Below are 25,017 nucleotides of genomic sequence, written 5' to 3' on the forward strand. Positions count from 1 at the left end.
TGCACGCCCTTTGAGAACAGGTTGTATTGATGATCTTAACTGGTGGTGGTGGTGGTGGTGCTTCTGTCCAATAACTGCCAGCTCTGTCTTCTCATTCATACCAGGTCTGCCTTTTTATATCTGGTGTTGTATTACTATGCTGCCCTTTTTGTATTTTGTTTGAAAGGTGGTAGGTTCATAAAGTAGAGAAGGGGGTTAGGAGGATGTTTTAATCAAGACTGGCCATGGCCCCATTGTGGCTGCTTTTAGATTGGGTAAGCTGGGGCACGGATTCGCTCTTCATTCCGGGGTCTAATTGTCCTCTCTTGCAGTTGCAGAGGGATCAGAGAAAGGAACGCCCCCTGGTGCGCCGCAAGTCCGAGCTGCCTCAGGATATTTACACCGTGAAAGCCTTGGAATCCCATCGTCGTGCTGAAGAAATATTGACAACTCATGATGGACATTAGGCAGACACGCCGGTTTTCTGCTCTGCACAAAAAGAATGCAGAATCTGTTACGTCAAACATTGGCATGGAAACCAGGGGGGTGTGTCTCCCGAGTTGTACCGTACCCGGGCTCTACTCTTTTGAGGTTTCTGCTTTCTCAGGATGTTTTCTGAATGTTATCTGACACCCGTCTGCTTTTCAGTTGGTCTGTTGTTGTTTATTTTAAAAAAGACTAATACTCTTGTATCTTGTAAAGCCAGGTAGAAAGCAGAACCTGAGCGCGATGGTGCGTCTGTGTTTGTTTGTTTTTTGTGTAAGGGAACAATTTGGTGTAGGCAACAGAATTTGGAAGTGAACCTTTCAGCCCAGGGATAGCTGCCAGTGCCAACACTAGTGTTATTCATTTTGTATAGATTGTAACATTTTAATATTTTAAGCTTGATTTTTTTATTTTTTTTAATTGGCTGAGGGTGGAAGGGTTCTGCAGAATGTACCAAAATACTGTGCAGATTTTCTTTTTGTTGTTTGCTGCAGATAAAGGAAACTCTGTGCAGAAAACCGGCATGTTTGATTAAGCTGTTCGTTCCACCGGAGTGAAGCTGTAAAGAAGAGAAAAGAAAGCTCTTTTCTGGACTGAGTTCTTACTTTTTGTGCCATACCAATTTCTTCTACACAGAAACAAAACCTTTTTCTTCTTTTTTTAAATCCAGTCCAGCAATAAGTTTCCCCAGAATGCAGTTCAAATCCTGGTAGTTCAAACAATGGTAGATTTCTATTAAAAAGCAGAAGATTGTCCCAAGTTGCACATTTGCCTAGTGCAAGTTTAATATCAGCATGGCACTGAAACCAGTTTAATATCAGCTTGGCATTGAAACCTGTTTAATATCAGCATGGCATTGAAACCCGTTTTAATATGAGCATGGCATTGAAACCCATTTTAATATGAGCATGGCATTGAAACCCGTTTTAATATGAGCATGGCATTGAAACCTGTTTAATATCAGCATGGCATTGAAACCCGTTTTAATATGAGCATGGCATTGAAACCCGTTTTAATATGAGCATGGCATTGAAACCTGTTTAATATGAGCATGGCATTGAAACCCGTTTTAATATGAGCATGGCATTGAAACCCTGTTTAATATGAGCATGGCATTGAAACCCGTTTTAATATGAGCATGGCATTGAAACCCGTTTTAATATGAGCATGGCATTGAAACCCGTTTTAATATGAGCATGGCATTGAAACCTGTTTAATATCAGCATGGCATTGAAACCCGTTTTAATATGAGCATGGCATTGAAACCCGTTTTAATATGAGCATGGCATTGAAACCTGTTTAATATGAGCATGGCATTGAAACCTGTTTAATATCAGCATGGCATTGAAACCTGTTTAATATCAGCATGGCATTGAAACCTGTTTAATATGAGCATGGCATTGAAACCTGTTTAATATCAGCATGGCATTGAAACCCGTTTTAATATGAGCATGGCATTGAAACCCGTTTTAATATGAGCATGGCATTGAAACCCATTTTAATATGAGCATGGCATTGAAACCTGTTTAATATCAGCATGGCATTGAAACCCGTTTTAATATGAGCATGGCATTGAAACCCGTTTTAATATGAGCATGGCATTGAAACCCATTTTAATATGAGCATGGCATTGAAACCTGTTTAATATCAGCATGGCATTGAAACCCGTTTTAATATGAGCATGGCATTGAAACCCGTTTTAATATGAGCATGGCATTGAAACCCGTTTTAATATGAGCATGGCATTGAAACCTGTTTAATATCAGCATGGCATTGAAACCCGTTTTAATATGAGCATGGCATTGAAACCCATTTTAATATGAGCATGGCATTGAAACCTGTTTAATATCAGCATGGCATTGAAACCTGTTTAATATCAGCATGGCATTGAAACCTGTTTAATATCAGCATGGCATTGAAACCTGTTCTTGCCATTTTTTCTTTTCCATTGGACACATTTAGGATTTTCAAGTGATTCTTACTGAAATTACATTTGTTTGTATCAGCCTACAATTTAATGTTGATTTCCCTTTGGGTCATCATGAAATGAGAATCCTAGTTGCAGTGTAAATTGGTGAAGAAGTTGACCTAGATTGATGTGATAGATCGAATGCACATGTTGTGCAGCCCCGGTAATGCTGCTGCCGAGTGCTGTGCATTCCAGAGACACACACTCGCATGCCATTTATACAAGGCCGAGGAAACAATGGTTGTGCCCATTGCTATTTCTAGCTAGTACTCTCCTTTGTGATGCACATAATGCAGTTGTGATCATCTGTATCCATGCACTGAATACAACGACACGGACAAAGCACTGTGGCTGTAGTTGAATTAAAGAATGATTCTCAGATTTGGCCACTATCTAAGTGAAAATGTAACACAATGTAGTGTGCAAAGGACTGTTATATATAAAATATGATTTTTTTTTATTTTAACGGTCTTTCATAGAATGCCTTTATGTATAAAATACATTGGTGAATTCCATTGTTTTATTTTAGATTCCATTGAAAACGATGTACATAAACACTTCATTGTAGTGATTGGGAATGCACCCCCCCCCCCCCCCCCCCATGACCCTTAAACTCAGCATCTGATCTGCTGTCATACAGCTGAAGTCTATGAATTGTGTGACATGCACAACAGCTTATTCAACTGCTTATTGAGCACTTCCTGTTTATGCTTGTTTAAAGCTTATGTTAAGGGTCCCAGGTGAAGCCGTCCTGCTTGGCGAAGTCATTTGTCCACGTGTGTTTATCCCATTTCACTTGACAGAGGTTGTCCCAATATGCGCCTCTACCAAGGATAGAAGGGTGCTTTTTTCTATGTTCTTTATATATAATGTATAAATAGATAACAGATATTTAAATAGATAGATATACATATCTATCCGTATACCATTGTTTGAACTGCCATCATTCTAGAGCCGCTAGCTTTGTGAAACCGTCTGTTAGGTTTGGGTGTTCAGTGTTTGCGTGAGATGTTTATGGAGGGTTGAATTCTTTTCTTTGTCTGCTGAACTGTGTGTGTTAATGTTTGGTTGAGTGTGCAAAGTGTAAAATATACCACCATGGGAAGAGTTTGTCTTTTTTTCTTTTTTTCCTTTTTAAAGAGCAACTCTCACCAAGCAGATTTTCTTTTTGGCAGTTTGAGGAAAATATATATATATCTCGGTGAGATCGCTTTGAGAATTTTGGCATTACAGAACTGGCACAAATTACTGAAATAGTACAAAAAAAAAAAAAAAGCAAAGTTATGTTTTGGTGATTTGTTGTTTTTTAATACATGGCTTTACTTCAACATTTCTGCAAGTTTTTGTTTTATGTATGCTTTCCAAAATACAATAACATGACAAGTGTCCTTTAAGTGAGACTTGTACTAAATGGCTTCATTTAATATTGTACATATAATGTACTTTTGTTTTATGTAGTGTTCTCTATTAAACAGTAGATTTCATATTTTGTACAAAATGACCATATGTACAGAATAAAACATTAATAACAACTACAAAAGCTAGTAAGCAGCACAGATTCTTTCTTTGTTTTTACAATATCTGTAACTGTGCATTTAGAAATATGTTAAAGTTGAAAATTAATTAATATTTTTATCAATTTGTAATTCAAGATTTTTTTTCCACATTGAAATGTCTGTGAAGGAAATCTTCATGCATTAGCTTTTTAATTTGAGTGCTTTTATTCAAGTGGTGTACATCTATATAGAAGAAATAAAGAGAACATGTGGATTTTATATTTTCATCCTAAAAGAAATGGAGTGATATTTTACTTGCAATGTTCTGTACCAGAATACTGTACAGCGTCTGAAAGCTGAAATTCTTACATGTCACTTAGATGTTTAATATGATGGGGCTGGGGGTGGGTCGTCTGACACAACATACTAAAACAGTTACGAAACATGATATTAACTGATGAGATTACTGATGCATATTAGAATCCCTATTTGGTGTTCTTACAATCTAAGATAGGGGAATGAATATATATATAGATAGATAGATAGGTAGGTAGGTAGGTGTGTGCGTTAGCATAGGCTTCCATTTTTAAAGCTATTGCAAAAGCTTCTATATGTTGTTGAAAGCTTTAGTTAAATTATTTTGTTACGGTCTATGTGGAGTAGACCTATTTATTTATTTATGGACAGCCAAAAGAAGGACACAACCTCCTAAGACTGAATATTAGTAAACAGATTCATATCACCATCTAGTGTTGTAAAATGCACAATACACCAAGGTTACTGGTAGTACCAACCCTGCTGAATCAAAATGCTGGCTGAGCATGCAGAACACGGAACGCAGTGCATACAAGAAAACCTACTTCTAGATAGGAAGCGATACCACAGATACACAAGCATAGAGACAACACCGGAGTGCCTTGTGTCCCAAAATAATAGTTAATGGCATGTACTGTTTAAGTAGTATATTTAGCATAACTCCTTATTGGTATGTACATGGTACAGTATGACCGATCAAAAGAATACAAATTATGATCGTGCTTAGTTGCTATTAATAAATGCATATTAATGCAGTTGGATATTTCATTATTCGAAGACCCCTTGCAGTTGTTTCGTTGTGAGTGTATATGTCGGTGTTTCACGTCGGAAATAAAAACGCCCCGTCGCGCAGTCCTGCTCTTGCAAAAGCCATCTTTGAAATGAGCCAACAGAAATTGCATTATGTAATGATTTGCAGAAATCGACGACTTGTAGTTATTACAGCGCATTTAGGGATTGTAGTCTGAATTGGGTTTATCCAGACCACGAAAGATATTATCTAACTGATGGACACAAGTCGAAGCGTTTGTATATCGTATAAAGTCAGAATTTAAAATAAATAAATAATAAAAAGTTTCGTTTATTCTTGGCAGGAAAAAAAAAATCGATTTAATTTCTGAAGGCTCCTCACGCATTACGTCACCCACTGGGAGCTGTCACCTGACTTCACTTCATTGCGGATTGAGGAGGAGCAGCGGCCAGTCGCTTTGAGTTTCGCTGAGTAACTGTGTGCTGTGGAAGCCCCGCGTTTCTCTCTCTTTGGAGACTGCTTAGGAAATGTCCGACCCCGGAGGAGGCGGAGGGGACGACGGCTCTGCCGCCATGGAGGTGTCTGCCGCGGTGCAGAACGTGGCGGATGCCTCGGTGCTGCGGAAACACATCCGCAAGCTGGTGCCGCTGCTGCTGGAAGATGGCGGCGAGGCCCCGGCCTCCCTGGAAACCGCCCTGGAGGAGAAGAGCACGGTGGAGCAGATGAGGAAATTCCTCGCCGACCCGCAGATTCACACGATCCTGGTGGAGAGGAGTTCGCTCAAAGGTTTGTTACGAGTGCATTTGTAGTAGCTGCTGTTAATTTAAGTAGAAGGTTTTCAGGAGCGAGGATTCATTCCCTAGCTCCCTGCCCCCAGTCCCAACAATAGACCGCACTGCACTGTCTGTGTGAGATGACAGGATCACAGAGCAGGGTGTGGACGAGAGAGACAGACCCAGACAAAGCAGTGTACTAGGGAGACGCGTTTTAAAGCGTTATATTAAAAGATTCGTTCAGTTGTGTTGATGTGCACGTGTGAATGTATTATTAGTAGTAGTAGTTTTTATTATTTTTTTGAACTGCTACAGTTTTATTTAATTAACAGAACGCAAAGGGTTAAATGCCCGCCATACAGATGATCCTTTCCATATTTCCACGCCACTCTGGAGCTGCAATTCATCCAGTCCATTCCTTGATAAAGATTGGTATTTATGGCTTGCAGTTGAATCCAGTAATGATTCTTTATGAGGTGAAATAACAGCTCTGACGCCATGCCCACAATAAATGTTAAGCAACACACTTCCCAGCCAGATAGTGCTGGAGGAGACTGCATTATAACATTCTTACCTCGCTTCATTTTTTTAATTATTGTAATTGTTTTTTTACACTAGTTCAAATAAAACCGCACTTTAGTGTTAAACTGTGAACGATCTCTGATCGTAATTAAAAGTAGTTCATTTATGCAAATCATTAAATAATGCAAATGTGTTTGCTCAATTCGGCGCTTTGTAGACAAAGTATTTTATTTATTTATTTATTTAAGATGCCAGACAGTGCCAGCCGCCGCAAGAGCAGGATTGAGCGCCAGGGCGTTTCCATTTCAGAGATGAACACGACATACACATGTACAACAGCTTCAAAACCAGGACTGTCATCCCATGCAATCGAGTGTAGAACTCTCTTTGCTTTCTGTGGCACGTTTCAAAGGATTTCTGTCTGAGCAGGGAGATGAGTATCTTTAACAGAAAGGGGCCCCACCCAGTGTTTGACTTTGACTGGGTTGTAAAGTGTTTTAATTCCGTGGATAAGCTTTGATTGCCAGTGCTGCTCAGTAAAGTGCTGTGGTCCTGGCCCTTTCCTCCTGACAATGCTGTGCCCATGTTAGTGAGGCTGCCTAGCAACATATTAAATGGAACATTTTTAACAAGCAACAACAAAAAACAGAAAGAAAAATTTGCATTATGCAAGCCAAAGCAGAAATAGTCATTTTCACATGTCGTGTATTATAATTAAGCAGAGGGGTGGCTGAAATATAAACTCAAGGTGGCTAATTGTTTCAAAATGTACCAGAAATCTTGAAGGTATTTTATAAACAGTGCTGTGTCTGTGTACCGGTGTGCAAGGATTGATGCATTCTGTTTTATTGCAGAGGATGTTGGAGATGAGGGGGAAGAGGAGAAAGAGTGCATCTCTTACAACATCAGCATTGACATCCATTATGGGCTCAAGTCCAACAGGTGCAGTAAACCAGTATTGCAGTAGAGCAGGATGATTTCATGTGATCGGTGTGCAAGCTATTAAAGTATTTTTGGCTGATTGTCCCTGGCTTGGATCCTGTTTTGTCTGCAGTCTGGCCTTCATCAAGAGGACTGGCGTCATCGACGCAGACAAGCCCATTTCCAGCCAGCTGAGGGTTCTGACCCTGAGTGAGGATTCCCCTTACGAGACCTTGCACTCCTTCATCAGCAATGCAGTGGCACCGTTCTTCAAATCCTACATCAAGGAGTCGGGCAAAGCTGACAGGTAATGCTTTCAGTGAGTTAATAATGCCCATGTAAATACACTAGAATACAAAACACATTCCTGTAGCACCTTTCATCACCAGGATCCCAAAGAGCTTAAATCAATTGAAAACAGTTATAAGAAGTGTTATAGAACAGATGTGAGATACAAAATGTAATGTAGAAAAAACAAGATAAAAAGCTAGTTTGTAAAAAATAAATTAGAACAATTGCAATTAAATTGTAATAAAAAATAAAATACTTTACCTCCTGATTTTTTTTTTTCAAAACTGCACAGTTTATTTCATGCTTTTCCTCTGTCTTTCCAGGGATGGTGATAAGATGGCACCCTCTGTGGAGAAAAAGATAGCGGAGCTGGAAATGGGGCTGTTGCATCTGCAGCAGAACATCGAGATCCCAGAGATCAGCCTGCTGATCCACCCCATCATCACCAACGTCGCCAAGCAGTGCTACGAGCGCGGGGACAAGCCCAAGGTGACGGACTTCACAGACAAGGTGGAAGACCCGACTTTCCTGAACCAGCTGCAGTCTGGAGTGAACCGCTGGATCAGAGAGATTCAGAAGGTGAGGCCTGGAGCACGCCACGGTGCTCTCCAACACTTCAATGAATCTTTTAAATTGAAGAGTAAACTTGACAGGGTTTTGAGATCAGTCAACCTCTAGGACTTGGACCAGCATAGGTGGGCTGCATGCATGGCCGCCTCAAAATATTTTTTCTTATTAGTCATTAAAAGAAGACTGTCCAGTGGTGGCTTATAGTGCCACCTGCTGGTGAAAGTGGTTCCCAACCTTGGAGTGTTGAGAGAATTTCCTTTTGGCATATAGTGAGGGCTTCATGTAACCGGTGTGCATGGAATTAATGTCAGAGAACCACTGTCCTACTGGATTCAAAGGTGAAAGAGACAGCCACACTGGGTTATCAGCTGTGGCAGTCCCTCCAGTGACCTGTCTAGTGCTGTAGCCTTGAATTACATTTCGAAGTTGTCTTGACTGTTACATTTTAGGTATTTTTCAATTTCTTCTTTTAAAAAAATAAATAAAAAATAAGGCGGCAAGGATAAATCAAAACTCATATTTTTGGAATTTTTTATTTATTTTTTCTCTTCACCCACAGGTAACAAAACTTGACCGAGACCCCGCGTCTGGCACTGCTCTGCAGGAGATCAGTTTCTGGCTGAATCTGGAGCGAGCTCTGAACCGGATTCAGGAGAAGAGAGAGAGCCCAGAGGTGCTGCTCACTCTAGACATCCTGAAACATGGAAAACGCTTCCACGCAACGGTCAGCTTCGACACAGACACTGGTACGTTCCATACAAGTCTGAGGATTCCAGAGTGCTGATAAATTGACCTGCTATTCATGTACTGTATATCTCAGTGTGTCTGACAGCTGTTAATGCCCTTGCTTATAAGGGAGGCTAATGAACCTGAAACGAGACAGAACTGACTCTGCCAATGAAAGTACAGGACACATATGTTTGGGGGAACTCATACAGTCCTAGCCTTCCATAGATATTTCAGATCTCATTTAGCTACAATCTGATAAACTCACAATTCTATACAAATGTTGTTAGCTTTTTAGGTACTGTGTGATTTTTATTTTTTGCTCAGTATCTTTTAGTAACACTTTTACCTCTCCAGGTCTGAAACAGGCTGTGGAAACTGTCAACGACTACAACCCCTTGATGAAAGACTTTCCCCTCAACGACCTCCTGTCTGCCACTGAACTGGACAAGATCAGGCAGGCGCTGGTCGCCATTTTCATGCATCTGCGGAAGATCCGAAACACCAAGTACCCGATCCAGCGAGCCCTGCGGCTTGTGGAGGCTATCTCCAGGGACCTGAGCTCCCAGCTGCTCAAGGTCCTGGGCACGAGAAAGCTGATGCACGTCGCCTATGAGGAGTTTGAGAAGGCAAGATTACCTGTGCTTTTCAATTATACATGTGTTCAGTTATCTACATGTGCGGCATTCCTACAGTCTGTAAAGGCAATGCAGTTTGCAAAGCTTTCCTCACCGTTTTACCATTTGCTTTTATATATCAGAGTCGTGCCCTTTTTATTTAAGACTAGTTGTTAAAACAGTGGAAACAATGATGCCCGTTTCTTTAAATATCCACTTACACTAATCTAATAAAGAGTATCAAAGCTATTCCTGTTATTAAAACTCGTCTCCGAATGATTTTGACCTAGAAAGGGTCCAATATAAGTGCTGCAGTAGTGGCTGTGTTAGTCAGCGTGCCAGCCTGGCCCACCCTATTGATGAAGCCCTTCTCTCTGAATTGCTTGGCAGGTGATGGTGGCGTGCTTCGAGGTTTTCCAGACCTGGGATGATGAGTATGAGAAGCTGCAGGTGCTGCTTCGAGACATTGTGAAGAGGAAGAGGGAGGAGAATCTCAAGATGGTGTGGCGCATTAACCCAGCGCACCGCAAGCTCCAGGCGCGTCTGGATCACATGCGGAGGTTCAGGAGGCAGCACGAGCAGCTGAGAGCCGTCATTGTGAGGGTCCTGAGACCCCAGGTAGGGCTCCTGGCATTGTGTTAAACACCTGACTTCTAAACATAGAACGTTTACTTGCCATTGACCGTAGGTATTAACCTTTTTTCCTTTGCCTGTTCCTGTTGCCAGACAATGCAGGGATGTAAGTAAGACTCCTATTGCATAATAGTTTGATCCATTCCTGGGTTTACTATGAGTTTAATAACACACACCTGTGCTTGTTACCCACACACTCTGGAATGGGTGAAGCTGCTCTGCAGTCTTATTTTAGTCTGTGCAATGCAGGGTTGTTTAGCATACATTTCATAAGTCTACTTTGGTTCCAGGTATCGGCGGTGCCCCAGCTGTCTCAAGGTGAGGTTGTGGAGCCCCCAGATCTGAAAGTCGCTGAAGTCCTGTTCGATGCCGCTGACGCCAATGCTATTGAGGAAGTGAACCTGGCCTACGAGAACGTGAAAGAGGTGGACGGCCTGGATGTTTCCAAAGAGGGGATGGAGGCCTGGGAGGCGGCGATGAAGCGGTACGACGAGCGCATCGACCGGGTCGAGACCCGCATCACCGCTCGCCTGCGCGACCAGCTCGGGACGGCCAAGAACGCCAATGAGATGTTCCGCATCTTCTCCCGCTTCAATGCCTTGTTCGTGCGGCCGCACATCCGCGGGGCCATCCGCGAGTACCAGACTCAGCTGATCCAGCGCGTGAAGGACGACATTGAGTCCCTGCACGATAAGTTCAAGGTGCAGTACCCGCAGAGCCAGTCCTGCAAGATGAGCCACGTGCGTGACCTGCCCCCAGTCTCTGGCTCCATCATCTGGGCCAAGCAGATCGACCGGCAGCTCACAGCCTACATGAAGCGCGTGGAGGACGTCCTGGGCAAGGGCTGGGAGAACCATGTGGAGGGGCTGAAGCTGAAGCAGGATGGAGACAGCTTCCGCATGAAGCTGAACACCCAGGAGATTTTCGACGACTGGGCCCGGAAGGTCCAGCAGCGCAACCTGGGCGTGTCCGGCCGCATCTTCGCCATCGAGAGCACCCGGGCGCGGGGCCGCAGCGGGAACGTCCTGAAGCTGAAGGTCAACTTCCTCCCGGAGATCATCACGCTCTCCAAGGAGGTCCGCAACCTCAAGTGGCTGGGGTTCCGCGTGCCCCTGGCCATCGTCAACAAGGCCCACCAAGCCAACCAGCTGTACCCCTTCGCCATCTCCCTGATCGAGAGCGTGCGCACGTACGAGCGCACCTGCGAGAAGGTGGAGGAGAGGATCTCCATCTCCCTCCTGGTGGCCGGACTGAAGAAGGAAGTGCAGGCTCTCATTGCGGAAGGCATCGCGCTGGTCTGGGAGTCCTACAAGCTCGACCCTTACGTGCAGCGACTGGCTGAAACGGTCTTCAACTTCCAGGAGAAGGTTTGTCATGAGCTGTATTTCTCAGATTTATTGCTGTTTTTTAAGATTCATCTCCAGCTGATTTTTTAATTTTTTTTTTAAAGATGTAATCGGTCAGTTTCCTTTTACTTAACACAGACTGTTGAAATGAGGTTCTCCTTTACAGCATTGCTCTGTGAACGGGGTGGGGTTTGAATCTGATCAATCCTTGCTTTCCAGGTGGATGATCTTCTCATTATTGAAGAAAAGATTGACCTTGAAGTCCGCTCTTTGGAGACCTGCATGTATGACCACAAGACTTTCACAGAGATCCTAAACAGGGTTCAGAAAGCTGTAGATGACCTAAATCTCCATTCTTACTCAAACCTGCCCATCTGGGTAAACAAGCTGGATATGGAGGTAAGCTGTTTTGTCTGTTGCTCCCAAAGGCGTTAATTAAATTTGACACTGATAGTACTTCCGGATCGTGTCTCTTGAAGGTGCTTGTAAATTAGGGTTAGAAAACGAAATGCTTCTTTACAGGAAGAATGGGGACGCTCCTGATAACTCTGCCTCGGTTTGAAAAGGAGTCCTTTTATAGATGTAGTACAGGGCAGGTGTTTGCATGTTCTGCTCAGTCGAATGCACCTGTGTAGTCTCTGCTGTCACTGAAGTCATGTGTAAGTATGCACATGCTTGCTGATCAGTTTTAGATGACAGTTTGCATGCTGTTGTCTTTACAGATTGAGAGGATCCTGGGAGTTCGCTTGCAGGCTGGACTGAGGGCCTGGACACAGGTTCTGTTGGGACAAATGGAGGACAAAGCAGATGTGGATATGGACACAGATACTCCACAAGTCAGTCACAAACCTGGCGGGGAGCCGAAAATCAAGGTACGAGCACAGTGTTTCTGCAAACCACGTTTTGTTGTTGAATATTCTCCATGGATTGTCCCTGTTGATAAATGTTATCAGAGTATAAAACGGTTTGGACAGTTGATCTCTTACGTTACCCCTGTTAAGGAACGGTTACTTGCTGTGTCGTTTTTTTTTGTTTGTTTTATTATGTGTCCTTTTTTTTTTTTTATAGTCTTGTCACGACAGATTTATTTTGTGACTGGTCTCTTTTTTTTTAGAATGTCGTTCACGAGTTAAGAATTACAAACCAAGTGATCTACCTGAACCCCCCTATTGAAGACTGCAGGTACAAGCTGTACCAGGAAATGTTTGCGTGGAAGACGGTCATCCTATCTCTGCCCAGGATTCAGAGTCAAAGATACCAGGTTGAAGATATATATTACATTTGTTTTAGTATTTCCAAACATTGTATGCATGCAGATAGCAGGACTGAAAAAAAAAATCAGTAATACATCTGGATAAATTATTTATCAATGCATTTGGATCCATTTTTGCAGTAATAATGTTGCTGTTCTCATTAGTTGCATGGCAGTACCGCATTGAGCAAACTGTGCACAGTGCCACAGTGTAATGGGGCTAGGAGCGGCGTTTCAAACCTGTGCTGCTGTGTCAGGTTGTGTATTGGGGTTAGCTGTTTCAAACCTGCGCTGCTCTTTCAGGTTGGCGTACACTACGAGCTGTCCGAGGAGGAGAAGTTCTATCGGAACGCACTGACCAGGATGCCAGACGGGCCAGTCGCACTGCAAGAGGCGTATTCAGCTGTCCAGCAGAACGTCAATGAGGTGGAGCAGTATGTAAAGGTATGTCAACTTTTCAACTCTCCTGTTCATTTATTCACTGAATGCAGTCTAATCTAATGTTCTATCTTCCTGTGCCCTCGCCACACTAGCCGTAGTGCATCATTAACCATTAGTTCTTTTTGTACAATTTTATTTGATTTTTTTGCCCCCCCCCCCCCCCCCCCATTTTTTCAGGTTTGGCTGCAGTACCAGTGTCTGTGGGACATGCAGGCTGAAAACATTTACAACAAACTGGGAGAGGATTTGAACAAGTGGCAGGCTCTGCTGGTCCAGATCAGGAAAGCCAGAGGAACCTTCGATAATGCCGAAACCAGGAAGGAGTTTGGGCCTGTCATCATTGATTATGGCAAGGTAATTGATTGATTTGATTTTTAAAAGAAAGCAGAAGATAATTGTGCAGGACTGGGTTATAGCTTGCCTCGTCTCTCTGCCTTGTGTTTCTGTTCAGTTGTGTTAGTTTACTGGTGCAGTAATTTGGTGTAAACTGTTACTTTGACTGCTGTCTTGTTGGTTCTGTGTATTCTATTATTGTACTTGCATGTAGGGTTAGGACTCCAAAACAAGTGTAAATTGACTTGTTAACATTTCTTTATTTTTGCTTTTCTACTTTTAAAATAAAAGGTCCAGTCCAAGGTGAACCTCAAGTATGATTCTTGGCACAAGGAGGTTCTCAGCAAATTTGGACAGATGCTTGGGCAGAACATGCAGGAGTTCCACTCTCAGATCTCCAAGGTAAGTTTGAACAAGGTCTAAGTGTGTGTGTGTGTCATGAAGACCTTGAAATGGGAGTGTCCGCAGCGAGCCTGTGTTGACCTTTGCTTGTCTCCACAGTCCCGGGTGGAGCTGGAGCAGCACTCTGTGGACACTGCGAGCACCTCGGACGCTGTGACCTTCATCACATTTGTACAGTCCCTGAAACGCAAGATCAAGAACTTCGAGAAGCAAGTGGATGTAAGGAAGAGTCCCATGCATCATAAAGTGCTTTAATCTGCCCATTGTAAAAATAAGAATAAGTAACACACATTTTAAAAAATGTGTTTTAAACTTGGGCAGCTGCAACGTTAGTCTTTATTTAAAATTGAGGAACCAGAATAATATTCCTTGACTTACACTGAAATTGACCAACTAGGTAGCATTTAGTTGTGCATGTGTTTGGTGTGATGGGTCAGCTGAATTCCTCCTTTTCTTGCAATTGCTGTTTGTAGCTGTACCGCAACGGGCAGCGTCTGCTTGAGAAGCAGCGGTTCCAGTTCCCACCGTCCTGGCTGTACATTGATAACATCGACGGCGAATGGGGCGCCTTCAGTGACATCATGCGCAGGAAGGACACGGCCATCCAGGAGCAGGTGGCTAACCTCCAGATGAAAATCGTGCAGGAGGACCGGGCTGTGGAAAGCCGTACCACTGATCTCTTGACAGACTGGGAGAAGACCAAGCCTGTCGCAGTATGTAGTGGCGTTTGCATTCATTTTTACTCTAGTGTTTTCTTCTTAAAATGACTTCTGGGAGTATCTGATTTGACCACTTTCTTTGGTTTTCTGCAGCAGAATGGTCTTGGGTTGTGCAGTTTATTTAGTTTTGTATCCCTGTCTGCAGGGAAGCCTTCGCCCAGAAGAGGCTCTTCAAGCCCTTACCATCTACGAGGGCAAGTTCAGCAGACTGAAGGACGACCGTGAGAAATGTGCCAAAGCAAAGGAAGCCCTGGAACTGACTGACACTGGGCTGCTGAGTGGCAGTGAGGAACGAGTGCAGGTGTGGACTTGAAGTACCGTCAAAATAAAAATCGCCATTTACCATCTGGGATCAAATGGGCATAATTGTCTTTTTGTCTTTGTTTTTTAATCCCATCCCTAGGTTGCTTTGGAGGAGCTGCAAGACCTAAAGGGAGTTTGGTCTGAGCTTTCCAAGGTGTGGGAGCAGATGGACCAGATGAAAGAGCAGTCCTGGGTTTCAGTGCAGCCCCGCAAGGTAAGGGTAATCTGAGTTTGAGAGTTGCTGTTCAGACAGGTGTGTCAGTAGCAGGTGGACACATGTATAGTCATACAGGCACCTTGTTTATCCCCACAGTCTCGTACACTGGAGCTCCATCACAATTGGGACAAGCAGTTTGCTTCATAAGTAGAAAAAAAAATGTAGAGTGTGATGTGCACAGAACTGCCCAGGGTAATGAAACCAGTACATTGATCTGCTGCTAATACCAAAGGTTTCTCCTTGAATCTTTAGCTCCGGCAGAACTTGGATGGGCTGCTGAACCAGATCAAGAACTTCCCTGCTCGACTGCGTCAGTATGCTTCTTATGAATATGTGCAGAGGCTGCTGAAGGGCTACATGAAGGTGAGTCTCTGTGCTGCCTTGGAAACGTAGAGCAGATCAAGACCCTAGACCATTAAGAGGCCAGGTCTTCTCTCAGGGACTCTTGCCTGTGTATTTAATGAGGAGGGCTGCATGTTTCTTTTAAAATAGGCTTAAATTACTTGGTTATCTTATTGGACAGCCTTGGAAAATATTATTATTATTTACACATTACTGGATGGTTTCACAGACATAGATTAGCATGTATCTTGAACTACCTAATTCTGTTGGGTAAGGTAGTCCAAGATTAGTGCTAATCCGGGTCGGTGAGACCAGCTGTACGGCTGTAATCCTATTCTTTTAATAATACGTACAGTGTACTTGTTGAAGTGGAGTTTTAATGTTACGAGGACGTGCTAGTGTTTAATGGCGGCGTCTCTTTGGCAGATAAACATGCTGGTGATCGAGCTGAAATCGGAGGCTCTGAAGGACCGCCACTGGAAGCAGCTGATGAAGAGACTGCATGTGAACTGGGTGCTGTCCGAGCTCACTCTGGGACAGATCTGGGATGTGGACCTGCAGAGGAACGAGGCCATTGTCAAGGACGTGCTGCTGGTGGCCCAGGGAGAAATGGCTCTGGAGGAGTTCCTGAAGCAGGTCGGTACCCCTCCCTGTGCAGCCTTGCATTGCCAGATACAAGAGAGATGCACAGTGGAGCTGCTTTTACAAAACCTCTCACTCCCAGAGTACATCACAGCAGCCTTTCAAGTTACAAAACTAGAAGAATAAAAATGAGCTAGCTTGATTATTATTATTATTTTTATCTATCTATTTATTTATTTATTTAAGTAACAGGTGGGTTTTTTTCTCCATTTTTAACTTCTCAAAGTACTTTGAAGATCAGACCTATTGCATTTGGATTTAAAAAAAAAAAAAATGCCGGGAGTGTACGTCTTTAGACAAAGCCTACCAGCTGTTTTTTATTCTTTTCCCCTTCTGCTCAGCCCACGATGGTAAGCGCACACTTTACCTCAGACTAAGTGTTTTTGTGCATCAACAGATTCGGGAAGTCTGGAACGGCTATGAGCTTGACCTGATAAACTACCAGAACAAGTGCCGGCTGATCCGAGGATGGGACGACCTTTTCAACAGGGTCCGGGAGCACATCAACAGTGTTTCTGCCATGAAGCTCTCTCCGTACTACAAGGTGGGTCCTCCACTGACCCCTTGAACTTGTTCTTTACAACCTCCCCCCCCTTACTGTTTCTTAAGTGAGTGTTTAATGTTTCCAACCCTCCAATAACTCTTTCATTTGAAGCTGAATTCATTGCACAGTTGTGTTAATTCTGCATGTCAGTCTTGCTATCCCTCCAATTCTTGCTTTTAATTAGGCATTGCCAAATTACATTTTGTCCATCCCGCATCCCTTGTAGATGGATTTTTTTTGCTTTTTGCGTGCAAGTTGTATATTGGTAAATGTATCTCCCCTTTTTTTTTTTTTTTTTTTTTTCAAACTGCTAATTTTCAAAAGACAGTAATTCGTAGATCTTTTAATTGGTAGTTTGAATAGAGGCTGCTTTTATCCTGCATGATGCTTGGTTCTTCTTTTTGAGTGGTGTTTAGATGACTCTCTCTCTCTCTCTCTCTCTCTCTCTCTCTCTTCCAGGTGTTTGAGGAGGATGCTCTGAGCTGGGAAGACAAGCTGAATCGTATCATGGCTCTCTTCGATGTCTGGATCGACGTGCAGCGCCGCTGGGTCTACCTGGAGGGCATTTTCACCGGCAGCGCGGACATCAAACACCTGCTTCCAGTGGAAACGCAGAGATTCCAGAGGTGAAGCCGCAGAGAATACATAGAGTGAAGTTTGTGCTCTGACGGTTTTGGTAGTATTTTAGTAATGAAGGGAGCACCCAAGCAATTTGATTTGATTCTCCTGCAGCTCGGGATGGAGTAATGCATCTGTGTTTCACTTTATAATTTATTTTGTTGTCGTTCCACAGCATCAGCACAGAGTTCCTGGCGCTCATGAAGAAAGTGTCCAAGTCTCCCCTCGTGATGGATGTCCTGAATATTCAGGGCGTGCAGCGATCCTTGGAGAGACTGGCAGATCTCCTGGGAAAGATCCAGAAGGCACTGGGAGAGTATCTGGAGAGGGAGCGATCGTCCTTCCCACGGTACAGAAGCCAAGCCTTTTGGGATCCAGTGCTCCTTCGTTCTTTCACAGATAGGGTTAATTCACTGTTGGGCCGTCTTGACAGCAGATTATGACGGAGCACTATATATGAGATTTTATATTGATCTCTCCTGTAAGACTTGCCTGGGGTAATGATGCATCTCAGATCACATAGTTATATAAAATCCTGCAGTTTCACAGAACAGAGAATCTATTGTTTTATTTAATTTGTAGTAAAAAATGTAATTTTAATACAATGCAGTCTTTGTGACGCGTGTGTGGTATAGTGGAGGTCCATTCTTTTTGTCTGTAGGGTACATGTGTTTTGGCAGCTGCTTTTCTGACCTGTGTAATTGTCCTGGTAAATGTTGTAGGTTCTACTTTGTTGGTGATGAAGACTTGCTAGAGATCATCGGTAACAGCAAGAATGTGGCCAAACTGCAGAAACACTTCAAGAAGATGTTTGCCGGCGTGTCCAGCATCATCCTGAACGAGGACAGCACTGTAGTGCTGGGAATCTCCTCCCGGGAAGGGGAAGAGGTCAGGGCCATGGAGGAGGATGAGAATCCTTCCTTGCATCCACTAACCTGCACTGCTTGAATCTACAGAACTAGGGAAAACGTTCATAGATGTTTAGCTAGTGAAGCTGTCTGTGGAGAACCATCAAAAAGGCTTCTGTTAGCACAAGTGTAGGTCTGACCTGTAATGCACTGGTGCAAGACTAATTAAAATTAGGGGCTTTCCACTACATTTACAGTTTAGAGAAAATCCTGCAGTTTTGCAAACAGGGTTTGATTTCTTTGTTAAAGGGTTTAATCAGTTTTTGTAAATGTGTGTTTATTTTCTCCTGTTCAGATTCTGTACAAGACTCCTGTGTCAATCACTGAGCACCCGAAGATCAACGAGTGGCTGACTCTGGTGGAGAAGGAGATGAGGGTGACTCTCGCCAAACTCCTGGCCGAGTCCGTCACGGAGGTGGGAGTTTTCAACAAAGGGACCGCCATCGACCTCGCAGCCTACATCGACTGGATCGACCGATATCAGGTGGGCATTCAAGCTTTTACATTGTAATGTGTCTCCCTCTCTGTCTCTTTCTATTTTTAGCAGAGTTTTGCAATTAAAACCACGTTTTTGTTTTATTTCTTTTTATTCTGGTACTGAGTTTTTGTATTCCACAGTTTAATTTATTGGTTAATAAATTGTCTATAATAATGTGAATTGTAAAGTCTTACTATTCTGTGTCTTTCTCTCTCTGTATTTCAGGCTCAGATTGTGGTCCTGTCAGCCCAGATTGCCTGGTCTGAGAATGTAGAGAATGCCCTGAACGTCACTGCCAGCGCCGGCGATGGGGACCAGGCTCCTGTGCAGGCTGTCCTGTGCAACGTGCAGGCCACTCTGAACGTGCTGGCGGACACTGTGCTCATGGAGCAGCCGCCCATCCGCCGGAGGAAACTGGAGCACCTGGTCAGTACTAGCAGGGATGGGAACAGGATTCCTGGTGATTAGCAGGCTCACCCATTCTGGATTTTACTACAAGCTTGATTAGATACAGTGTGTGTATAGGTAACACGCGCAGGTGTCTTATTAAACTTGCAGTAAAACCAGGAATGAATCAAACTGCTGTGCAATGGAAGTCTTTTTTCTAGCCCTGTGTAACAATGAATCGTGGTGCTTTGTTTACATGCAATTGCTTGTATTGTAACAGAGCGTGTATCACTTGTATAGTAACCAAAGGCATAGCTACATGTAATACCACCAAACGTTTCTTGAATGATGATTTGCTTGGTGTTTATGCATAGTCTTCCCATTCTTATTTTAAAAAAAATTCTTACCAGAGTAATCTGTGTTTTTATTTTATCTGGTTGTCTTATACACATACTAAGAAGACCATTAGATGTATTGACACATGTCGTAATATGTATTGTGTCATGGTCTTAGTGTATCATTAAACCCCTACTGCTTTGTTAACATGCTTCTTTAGGGTTTGACAGATACCTGCTGTGTAAAGTCCAAATGTGATGCTTTTTTTTTTTTTTTTTTTTTTAATTAAATAAATGAATGTGCATCTAAATTGCCGTGTCCCTTTCCTGTTGTTTCCAAGATCACAGAGTTGGTGCACCAGAGGGACGTGACCAGGACCCTGATCAAAAACAAGATTGACAACCCCAAGTCCTTCGAGTGGCTCAGCCAGATGCGCTTCTACTTCGACCCCAAGCAGACGGACGTCCTGCAGCAGCTCTCCATCCAGATGGCCAATGCTAAATTTAACTACGGCTTCGAGTACCTGGGAGTGCAGGACAAGCTGGTCCAGACACCCCTCACTGACCGCTGCTACCTGACAATGACCCAGGCCTTGGAGGCCAGACTGGGAGGATCCCCATTCGGTGAGTGGAGAGATTCGGGTGTCTGGACTTGCACATGCTCCTCTTCTGTGCTGAAACCCCAGTAAAACCGTGAAGGCAACTCCACCCCACCCCCTCCCCGATACAGCAGTAACCGCATTCCCCCAGCACTGTCATTCTTGTTATAAGGCAGGGACAAGTAGGAGCTGCAGCTCCCGAATGCTGCACTATTGTCTCCTGCTGCGTATTACTGCAGTGTACAGTATGTTGGAGTGTTTATCGATGCGCATTTCTTTCCTAGGTCCTGCTGGCACTGGAAAAACAGAGTCTGTCAAGGCTCTTGGTCACCAGCTTGGTCGCTTTGTTCTGGTCTTTAACTGTGACGAGACCTTTGACTTCCAGGTATGTTTGCTTAACTGGATTTGTCTGATTGGCTGGATTCCTGAAGACATGAGATGAGTCTTCATATACTATTCTGTGGTACATTTTTGCAGTCACAAATGTGTTTGTGTGCACACACAAATGTCCCCGTGTAAAGGTTTAAACATTTAAATCCTGAACAAAACGGCGATTTACATTTTTTTTACCCCCCCCCCCCCCCCCCCCCCCCCCCCCCCGCCCCCAATATCTTCACAAAGTTAATTTATGGCATTTTGATGCATTGCAATCCACTGTGATTGAAAAATAATGTTAAGTCAGGAATAAATATGAAATGTAAACCTGGCAATAACAAATAGTGAATCAAGTCTGTAACGTTTCATTCAAAACGCGTATGGCGGTTTACGCGGTCAACAACAGGAATGATTAAACTTTAAATCTGTTAAATGCAACATCTATAGTCTTGCTTATGGTTCCGGATAGCATTGCTACAGCATGCTCCTTATTTTAGCACTTTGTTTTTTGCTCTTGCGTGCAGGCTATGGGTCGCATCTTCGTGGGTCTGTGCCAGGTGGGAGCCTGGGGCTGCTTTGACGAGTTTAACCGGCTGGAGGAACGCATGCTGTCCGCTGTGTCCCAGCAGGTCCAGTTCATTCAGGTGGCTCTGCGTGAGCACTGCAACACTGGCCCTGACAGGAGTAAGCTGCCCTGCCTTCCAGCTGTCGTCTTTTACATTCTGTCCCTCACGTTTTCAATTAAGAGAACTGATGCAAGTTTAACAAACCACATTAAGACTGCGGTCATAGCTGCTGTTTTCTGTATGACTTTCCCTTTGGAAGGATTTGGGAAAACGCTTGGATACAAGACGTTGACCGAGATACTGAGTTGTATCATACATTTCCAGCAGCTGCTACCTCAGTCTTACTGGATAAGAGTTTGAGAGATGAGGTGTTGGGTTTTAAATCTCTGCTTAAGCTAGGAGTACAGGCATTGTTAAATACAGGTGTGTGTTTCATTTAATATTGCAGGCACCAAAACGATTACCTGCGAGCTCCTGAACAAACAGGTGAAGGTCCGGTCGGACATGGCCATCTTCATCACCATGAACCCTGGCTACGCTGGCAGGTCCAACCTGCCCGATAACCTGAAGAAGCTCTTCCGCAGCTTAGCCATGACCAAGCCAGACCGGCAGCTGATTGCCCAGGTCATGCTGTACTCCCAGGGCTTCCGCACTGCGGAGATCCTCGCCAAGAAGATTGTGCCCTTCTTCAAGTAGGTTCTGCAGCCAGGAGTCAGTTTGCATGTTGGATTGTGAATTTTTACAGATAGCATACGAAATGACAAAATCTTTGCAATATGTAAACACTTATTGGGCCTATTTTGTTTAGGAATACATTTTTTCAGGATAACACGCACACACATCTTTAGACAAGTGTTTCAGGTGTCTCATTGGCTGTTGAGAGGGCACAGGTTAAAGGGTTTCTGGTCTTGTGATTTGTGTTTCTCTGCAGGCTGTGTGACGAGCAGCTGTCCTCCCAGAGTCACTACGACTTCGGCCTGCGAGCCCTGAAGAGCGTGCTGGTGAGCGCCGGCAACGTGAAGAGAGAGCGGATCCAGAAGATCAAGAGGGAGACAGAGGAGCGCGGAGAGGTGGTGGATGAGGGAGAGATCGCAGAGAATCTGCCAGAGCAAGAGGTGAAATACGTTATATATACACACATTTACACCAGTGTGCACATTTATTACAACACCTCAAAATTAGTCATTTATATACCAACCTGCATGAAAACGGGTGTGAGAATTTCAATTGAGAGAGAGAGAGAGAAAAAAATGTGTTGCTGGTTTCTTGTCTCTGCTTCTGAAGGCAGCAAATGCAATGTTTGTGATTCTCTCAATAAAGTCCCATTACAGGCAGTGCCCAGTATGAATGAACATCTTCGCTGCTGTGTTCTTTAACCCTCTGGATGCATCGCTGATACACATTCATGTCACATTTCTGTATTGCTTCGTGGTTTCCCTTCCCTCTGGCACACCCCTTAGGGTTGTGTTGGCTTTGCTCACAAAGTCCCTTTTCTGGTTTTAACCCGGCACAGATCCTGATCCAAAGCGTGTGTGAGACCATGGTGCCCAAGCTGGTGGCGGAGGACATCCCGCTGCTCTTCAGCCTGCTCTCGGACGTGTTCCCAGGGGTGCCGTACCACCGTGGGGAGATGAGCGCCCTGCGGGATGAGCTGAAGAAGGTGTGCGCCGAGATGTACCTCACCTACGGTGGAGGGGAAGACGTTGGCGGCATGTGGGTGGAAAAGGTAGGTTAGCATAGCCACCACTTCCTCTCTGCATAGAGGAGGTAAATGTCAACGTTCATTTTATAATTGTGGTTAAAAATGAATGAAGTTAGTGACCCCTGAGCTGCGATTTATCAGTCTTGTGTAGCGAGACTGAAAGTGCAGAGGAATGGCAAAAGGAATCAAAACTGTGCTGGTTTATAACTGGTTCCCTCGGTGTAAAGGGCTGCCTTATGAAGGAAGAGAACTGTAAAACGGACAGTTTTATAAAGAATATATATTTATTTTTCTTAGGTTCTTCAGCTGTACCAGATAACTCAAATCAACCATGGGCTGATGATGGTCGGCCCATCTGGCAGTGGAAAGACCATGGCCTGGAGGGTCCTGCTGAAAGCACTGGAGAGGCTTGAGGGAGTGGAGGGCGTGGCCCACATCATCGACCCCAAAGCCATCAGCAAGGATCACCTGTATGGAACCCTGGATCCCAACACCAGAGAATGGACTGATGGGCTGTTCACACATGTGCTCAGAAAGTAAGCAAGTTTCAGGACATGGTGGATTTCATTTTTCTTCTGCTGACCTTAGGAACCTAGTCCATTTTCTTTACGAAAAATAATTACTAGCAAGCACTTTAATTAGTTGTTTGCATTTTGCAGTAATTAATTCCAAGTGCATGTCATGAATGGCGTGCTGTTTGTATTTCATCGAAAGGTAACATCTTGGTTTAAAAAACATAAATAGAATGGATTGGGCTGCAGGTGGGTTGGCGAGAATGTTCCTGTGTAATACCTTGTTATTTCTAATCCTCCAGGATTATTGATAACGTGAGGGGAGAGCTGCAGAAGCGCCAGTGGATCATCTTCGACGGAGATGTGGATCCTGAATGGGTTGAGAACTTGAACTCCGTGCTGGATGATAACAAGCTGCTCACCTTGCCCAACGGAGAACGTCTCAGTCTGCCGCCCAATGTAGGACCTTCTCCCCTTCGCGTATTCTGTACATTTAAAAATGATACAAATATAGTTTTAATAAATATTTAAATTAATAAGTGATGAAATGCGATGCACTGGAATACAGCTAGAGGCAATGCTTGTCCTTCTTGGCTTCATTTGCACCCCTTTTTTGTGGTGTCCTGTTTAGGTGCGCATCATGTTTGAAGTGCAGGATCTGAAGTATGCCACGCTGGCCACTGTGTCCCGCTGTGGCATGGTGTGGTTCAGTGAAGATGTCCTGAGCACGGACATGATCTCTAACCACTTCTTGGCTCGGCTGCGCAACATCCCTCTGGACGAGGGGGAGGACGAGGCCCAGCGCATGAGGAAGGGCACCGAGGAGGAGGGAGACGAGGCTGCTTCTCCAATGCTGCAGGTAAACTCACTCATTCATTTTCAAAGGTTTTGCTGCTCACCAAAGGTTGACCAGGTAAAATATTATGGACTTGATTCTCAAACAATTCTTAAAGAACTGATTTTAAGAAAGAACATATGTCAATCATAATATGTAAAAATTGGTTTGTAATTAAAATGGACGCGTTTGGGAGCAAAAACTATTATATATTTTTTTTTTTTAATGAAGTTTGAAATCTATGTAGATGGGCATTAAAGAAACCCTAAAGCATGTTTTATATATCTATTTGCATTTAATTGGAAATTAACTTTATTTTTAAATGATTTTCATTTACAAATCCAATTCTCAAACTTCGTTTAATAGAACTTGCTATGTAATAAATAGTAAAAATATATACATTGTCATCTTGTCTCAAATGAAAGATCCAAAGAGACGCTGCGGCGATCATGCAGCCCTATTTCACGACGACGGGCTTGGTGATCAAAGCATTGGAGTATGCCTCCAAGATGGAGCACATCATGGACTTCACGCGGCTGCGCTGCCTGGGCTCCCTGTTCTCCATGTGCCACCAGGCGTGTCGCAACATCGCCCAGTTCAACAACAACCACCACGACTTCCCAATGCAGATCGACCAGCTGGAGCGCTACATCCAGGTGCGCACTGCAGGAAGGGGCTTGATTCTCAGAGTAACAGCTGTGTGTTTCGGGTCGGTGTTGGGTCACACACTCTTTGCATAGTGGTTAGAACTCTCGCTGGCTTTGTGCACGGTTGCAGGGTTTGCACCCAGCTGCCTTGATTTCTGAGCTCCGTGGGCAAGAACCTGATATCCCAACATGAAGAGGGTGCGGGCAAGAAACACTAATAACCTAAGATTTATTTTATGTTTTTACAGCGGTACCTGGTGTATGCTATTTTGTGGTCATTCTCTGGGGACAGCAGATTGAAAATGAGAGCAGAACTTGGAGAATACATCAGACGTATCACTACCATCCCTCTGCCCACTGCGCCAAATGTTCCCATCATTGATTACGAGGTAGTGTTTCTTTCTATTTCTTTAACATTATTTGCTATGTAGGTGCCCATGTTGTGTCCTCTCCAAATAATGTCCC

General features: G+C 43.8%; 2 protein-coding genes across 9 annotated transcripts in view; both read left to right on the top strand.

Moving 5' to 3' along the window:
- The window catches only part of LOC121329871 (serine/threonine-protein phosphatase 2A 56 kDa regulatory subunit gamma isoform), a 31,991-nt gene extending 30,622 nt beyond the window's left edge, over nt 1-1,369 (top strand). For 5 of the 7 annotated variants that reach the window (XM_041275841.1, XM_041275836.1, XM_041275837.1 and 2 more), the window contains one exon: nt 312-1,369. In XM_041275841.1, coding sequence (XP_041131775.1) covers nt 312-446 — 135 coding nt within the window. In that variant the 3' untranslated portion in view covers nt 447-1,369. The remainder of the gene's footprint in view (nt 1-311) is intronic. The other 2 variants (XM_041275835.1, XM_041275839.1) reach the window with 2 other exon arrangements.
- Nucleotides 1,370-5,425: 4,056 nt separating this feature from the next.
- LOC121329733 (cytoplasmic dynein 1 heavy chain 1-like) overlaps nt 5,426-25,017 on the top strand; it is a 40,338-nt gene continuing 20,746 nt past the window's right edge. Inside the window, exons 1-37 of one of the 2 annotated variants that reach the window (XM_041275463.1) lie at nt 5,426-5,782; nt 7,146-7,233; nt 7,346-7,519; nt 7,827-8,082; nt 8,633-8,819; nt 9,157-9,428; nt 9,807-10,034; nt 10,340-11,416; nt 11,615-11,794; nt 12,118-12,267; nt 12,510-12,656; nt 12,951-13,091; nt 13,266-13,442; nt 13,713-13,823; nt 13,923-14,042; nt 14,297-14,536; nt 14,688-14,843; nt 14,946-15,059; nt 15,315-15,425; nt 15,831-16,040; nt 16,444-16,590; nt 17,050-17,216; nt 17,384-17,557; nt 17,931-18,096; nt 18,412-18,600; nt 18,820-19,020; nt 19,658-19,940; nt 20,200-20,300; nt 20,815-20,974; nt 21,305-21,548; nt 21,788-21,971; nt 22,370-22,582; nt 22,856-23,094; nt 23,373-23,529; nt 23,702-23,929; nt 24,331-24,561; nt 24,801-24,941. In XM_041275463.1, coding sequence (XP_041131397.1) covers nt 5,524-5,782; nt 7,146-7,233; nt 7,346-7,519; nt 7,827-8,082; nt 8,633-8,819; nt 9,157-9,428; nt 9,807-10,034; nt 10,340-11,416; nt 11,615-11,794; nt 12,118-12,267; nt 12,510-12,656; nt 12,951-13,091; nt 13,266-13,442; nt 13,713-13,823; nt 13,923-14,042; nt 14,297-14,536; nt 14,688-14,843; nt 14,946-15,059; nt 15,315-15,425; nt 15,831-16,040; nt 16,444-16,590; nt 17,050-17,216; nt 17,384-17,557; nt 17,931-18,096; nt 18,412-18,600; nt 18,820-19,020; nt 19,658-19,940; nt 20,200-20,300; nt 20,815-20,974; nt 21,305-21,548; nt 21,788-21,971; nt 22,370-22,582; nt 22,856-23,094; nt 23,373-23,529; nt 23,702-23,929; nt 24,331-24,561; nt 24,801-24,941 — 7,623 coding nt within the window. In that variant the 5' untranslated portion in view covers nt 5,426-5,523. The remainder of the gene's footprint in view (nt 5,783-7,145; nt 7,234-7,345; nt 7,520-7,826; nt 8,083-8,632; nt 8,820-9,156; nt 9,429-9,806; nt 10,035-10,339; nt 11,417-11,614; nt 11,795-12,117; nt 12,268-12,509; nt 12,657-12,950; nt 13,092-13,265; nt 13,443-13,712; nt 13,824-13,922; nt 14,043-14,296; nt 14,537-14,687; nt 14,844-14,945; nt 15,060-15,314; nt 15,426-15,830; nt 16,041-16,443; nt 16,591-17,049; nt 17,217-17,383; nt 17,558-17,930; nt 18,097-18,411; nt 18,601-18,819; nt 19,021-19,657; nt 19,941-20,199; nt 20,301-20,814; nt 20,975-21,304; nt 21,549-21,787; nt 21,972-22,369; nt 22,583-22,855; nt 23,095-23,372; nt 23,530-23,701; nt 23,930-24,330; nt 24,562-24,800; nt 24,942-25,017) is intronic. The other variant, XM_041275462.1, reaches the window with a different exon arrangement.

Source organism: Polyodon spathula, chromosome 17 (assembly GCF_017654505.1).
Source record: "Polyodon spathula isolate WHYD16114869_AA chromosome 17, ASM1765450v1, whole genome shotgun sequence".
NCBI classification, from domain to species: Eukaryota; Metazoa; Chordata; class Actinopteri; order Acipenseriformes; family Polyodontidae; genus Polyodon; species Polyodon spathula.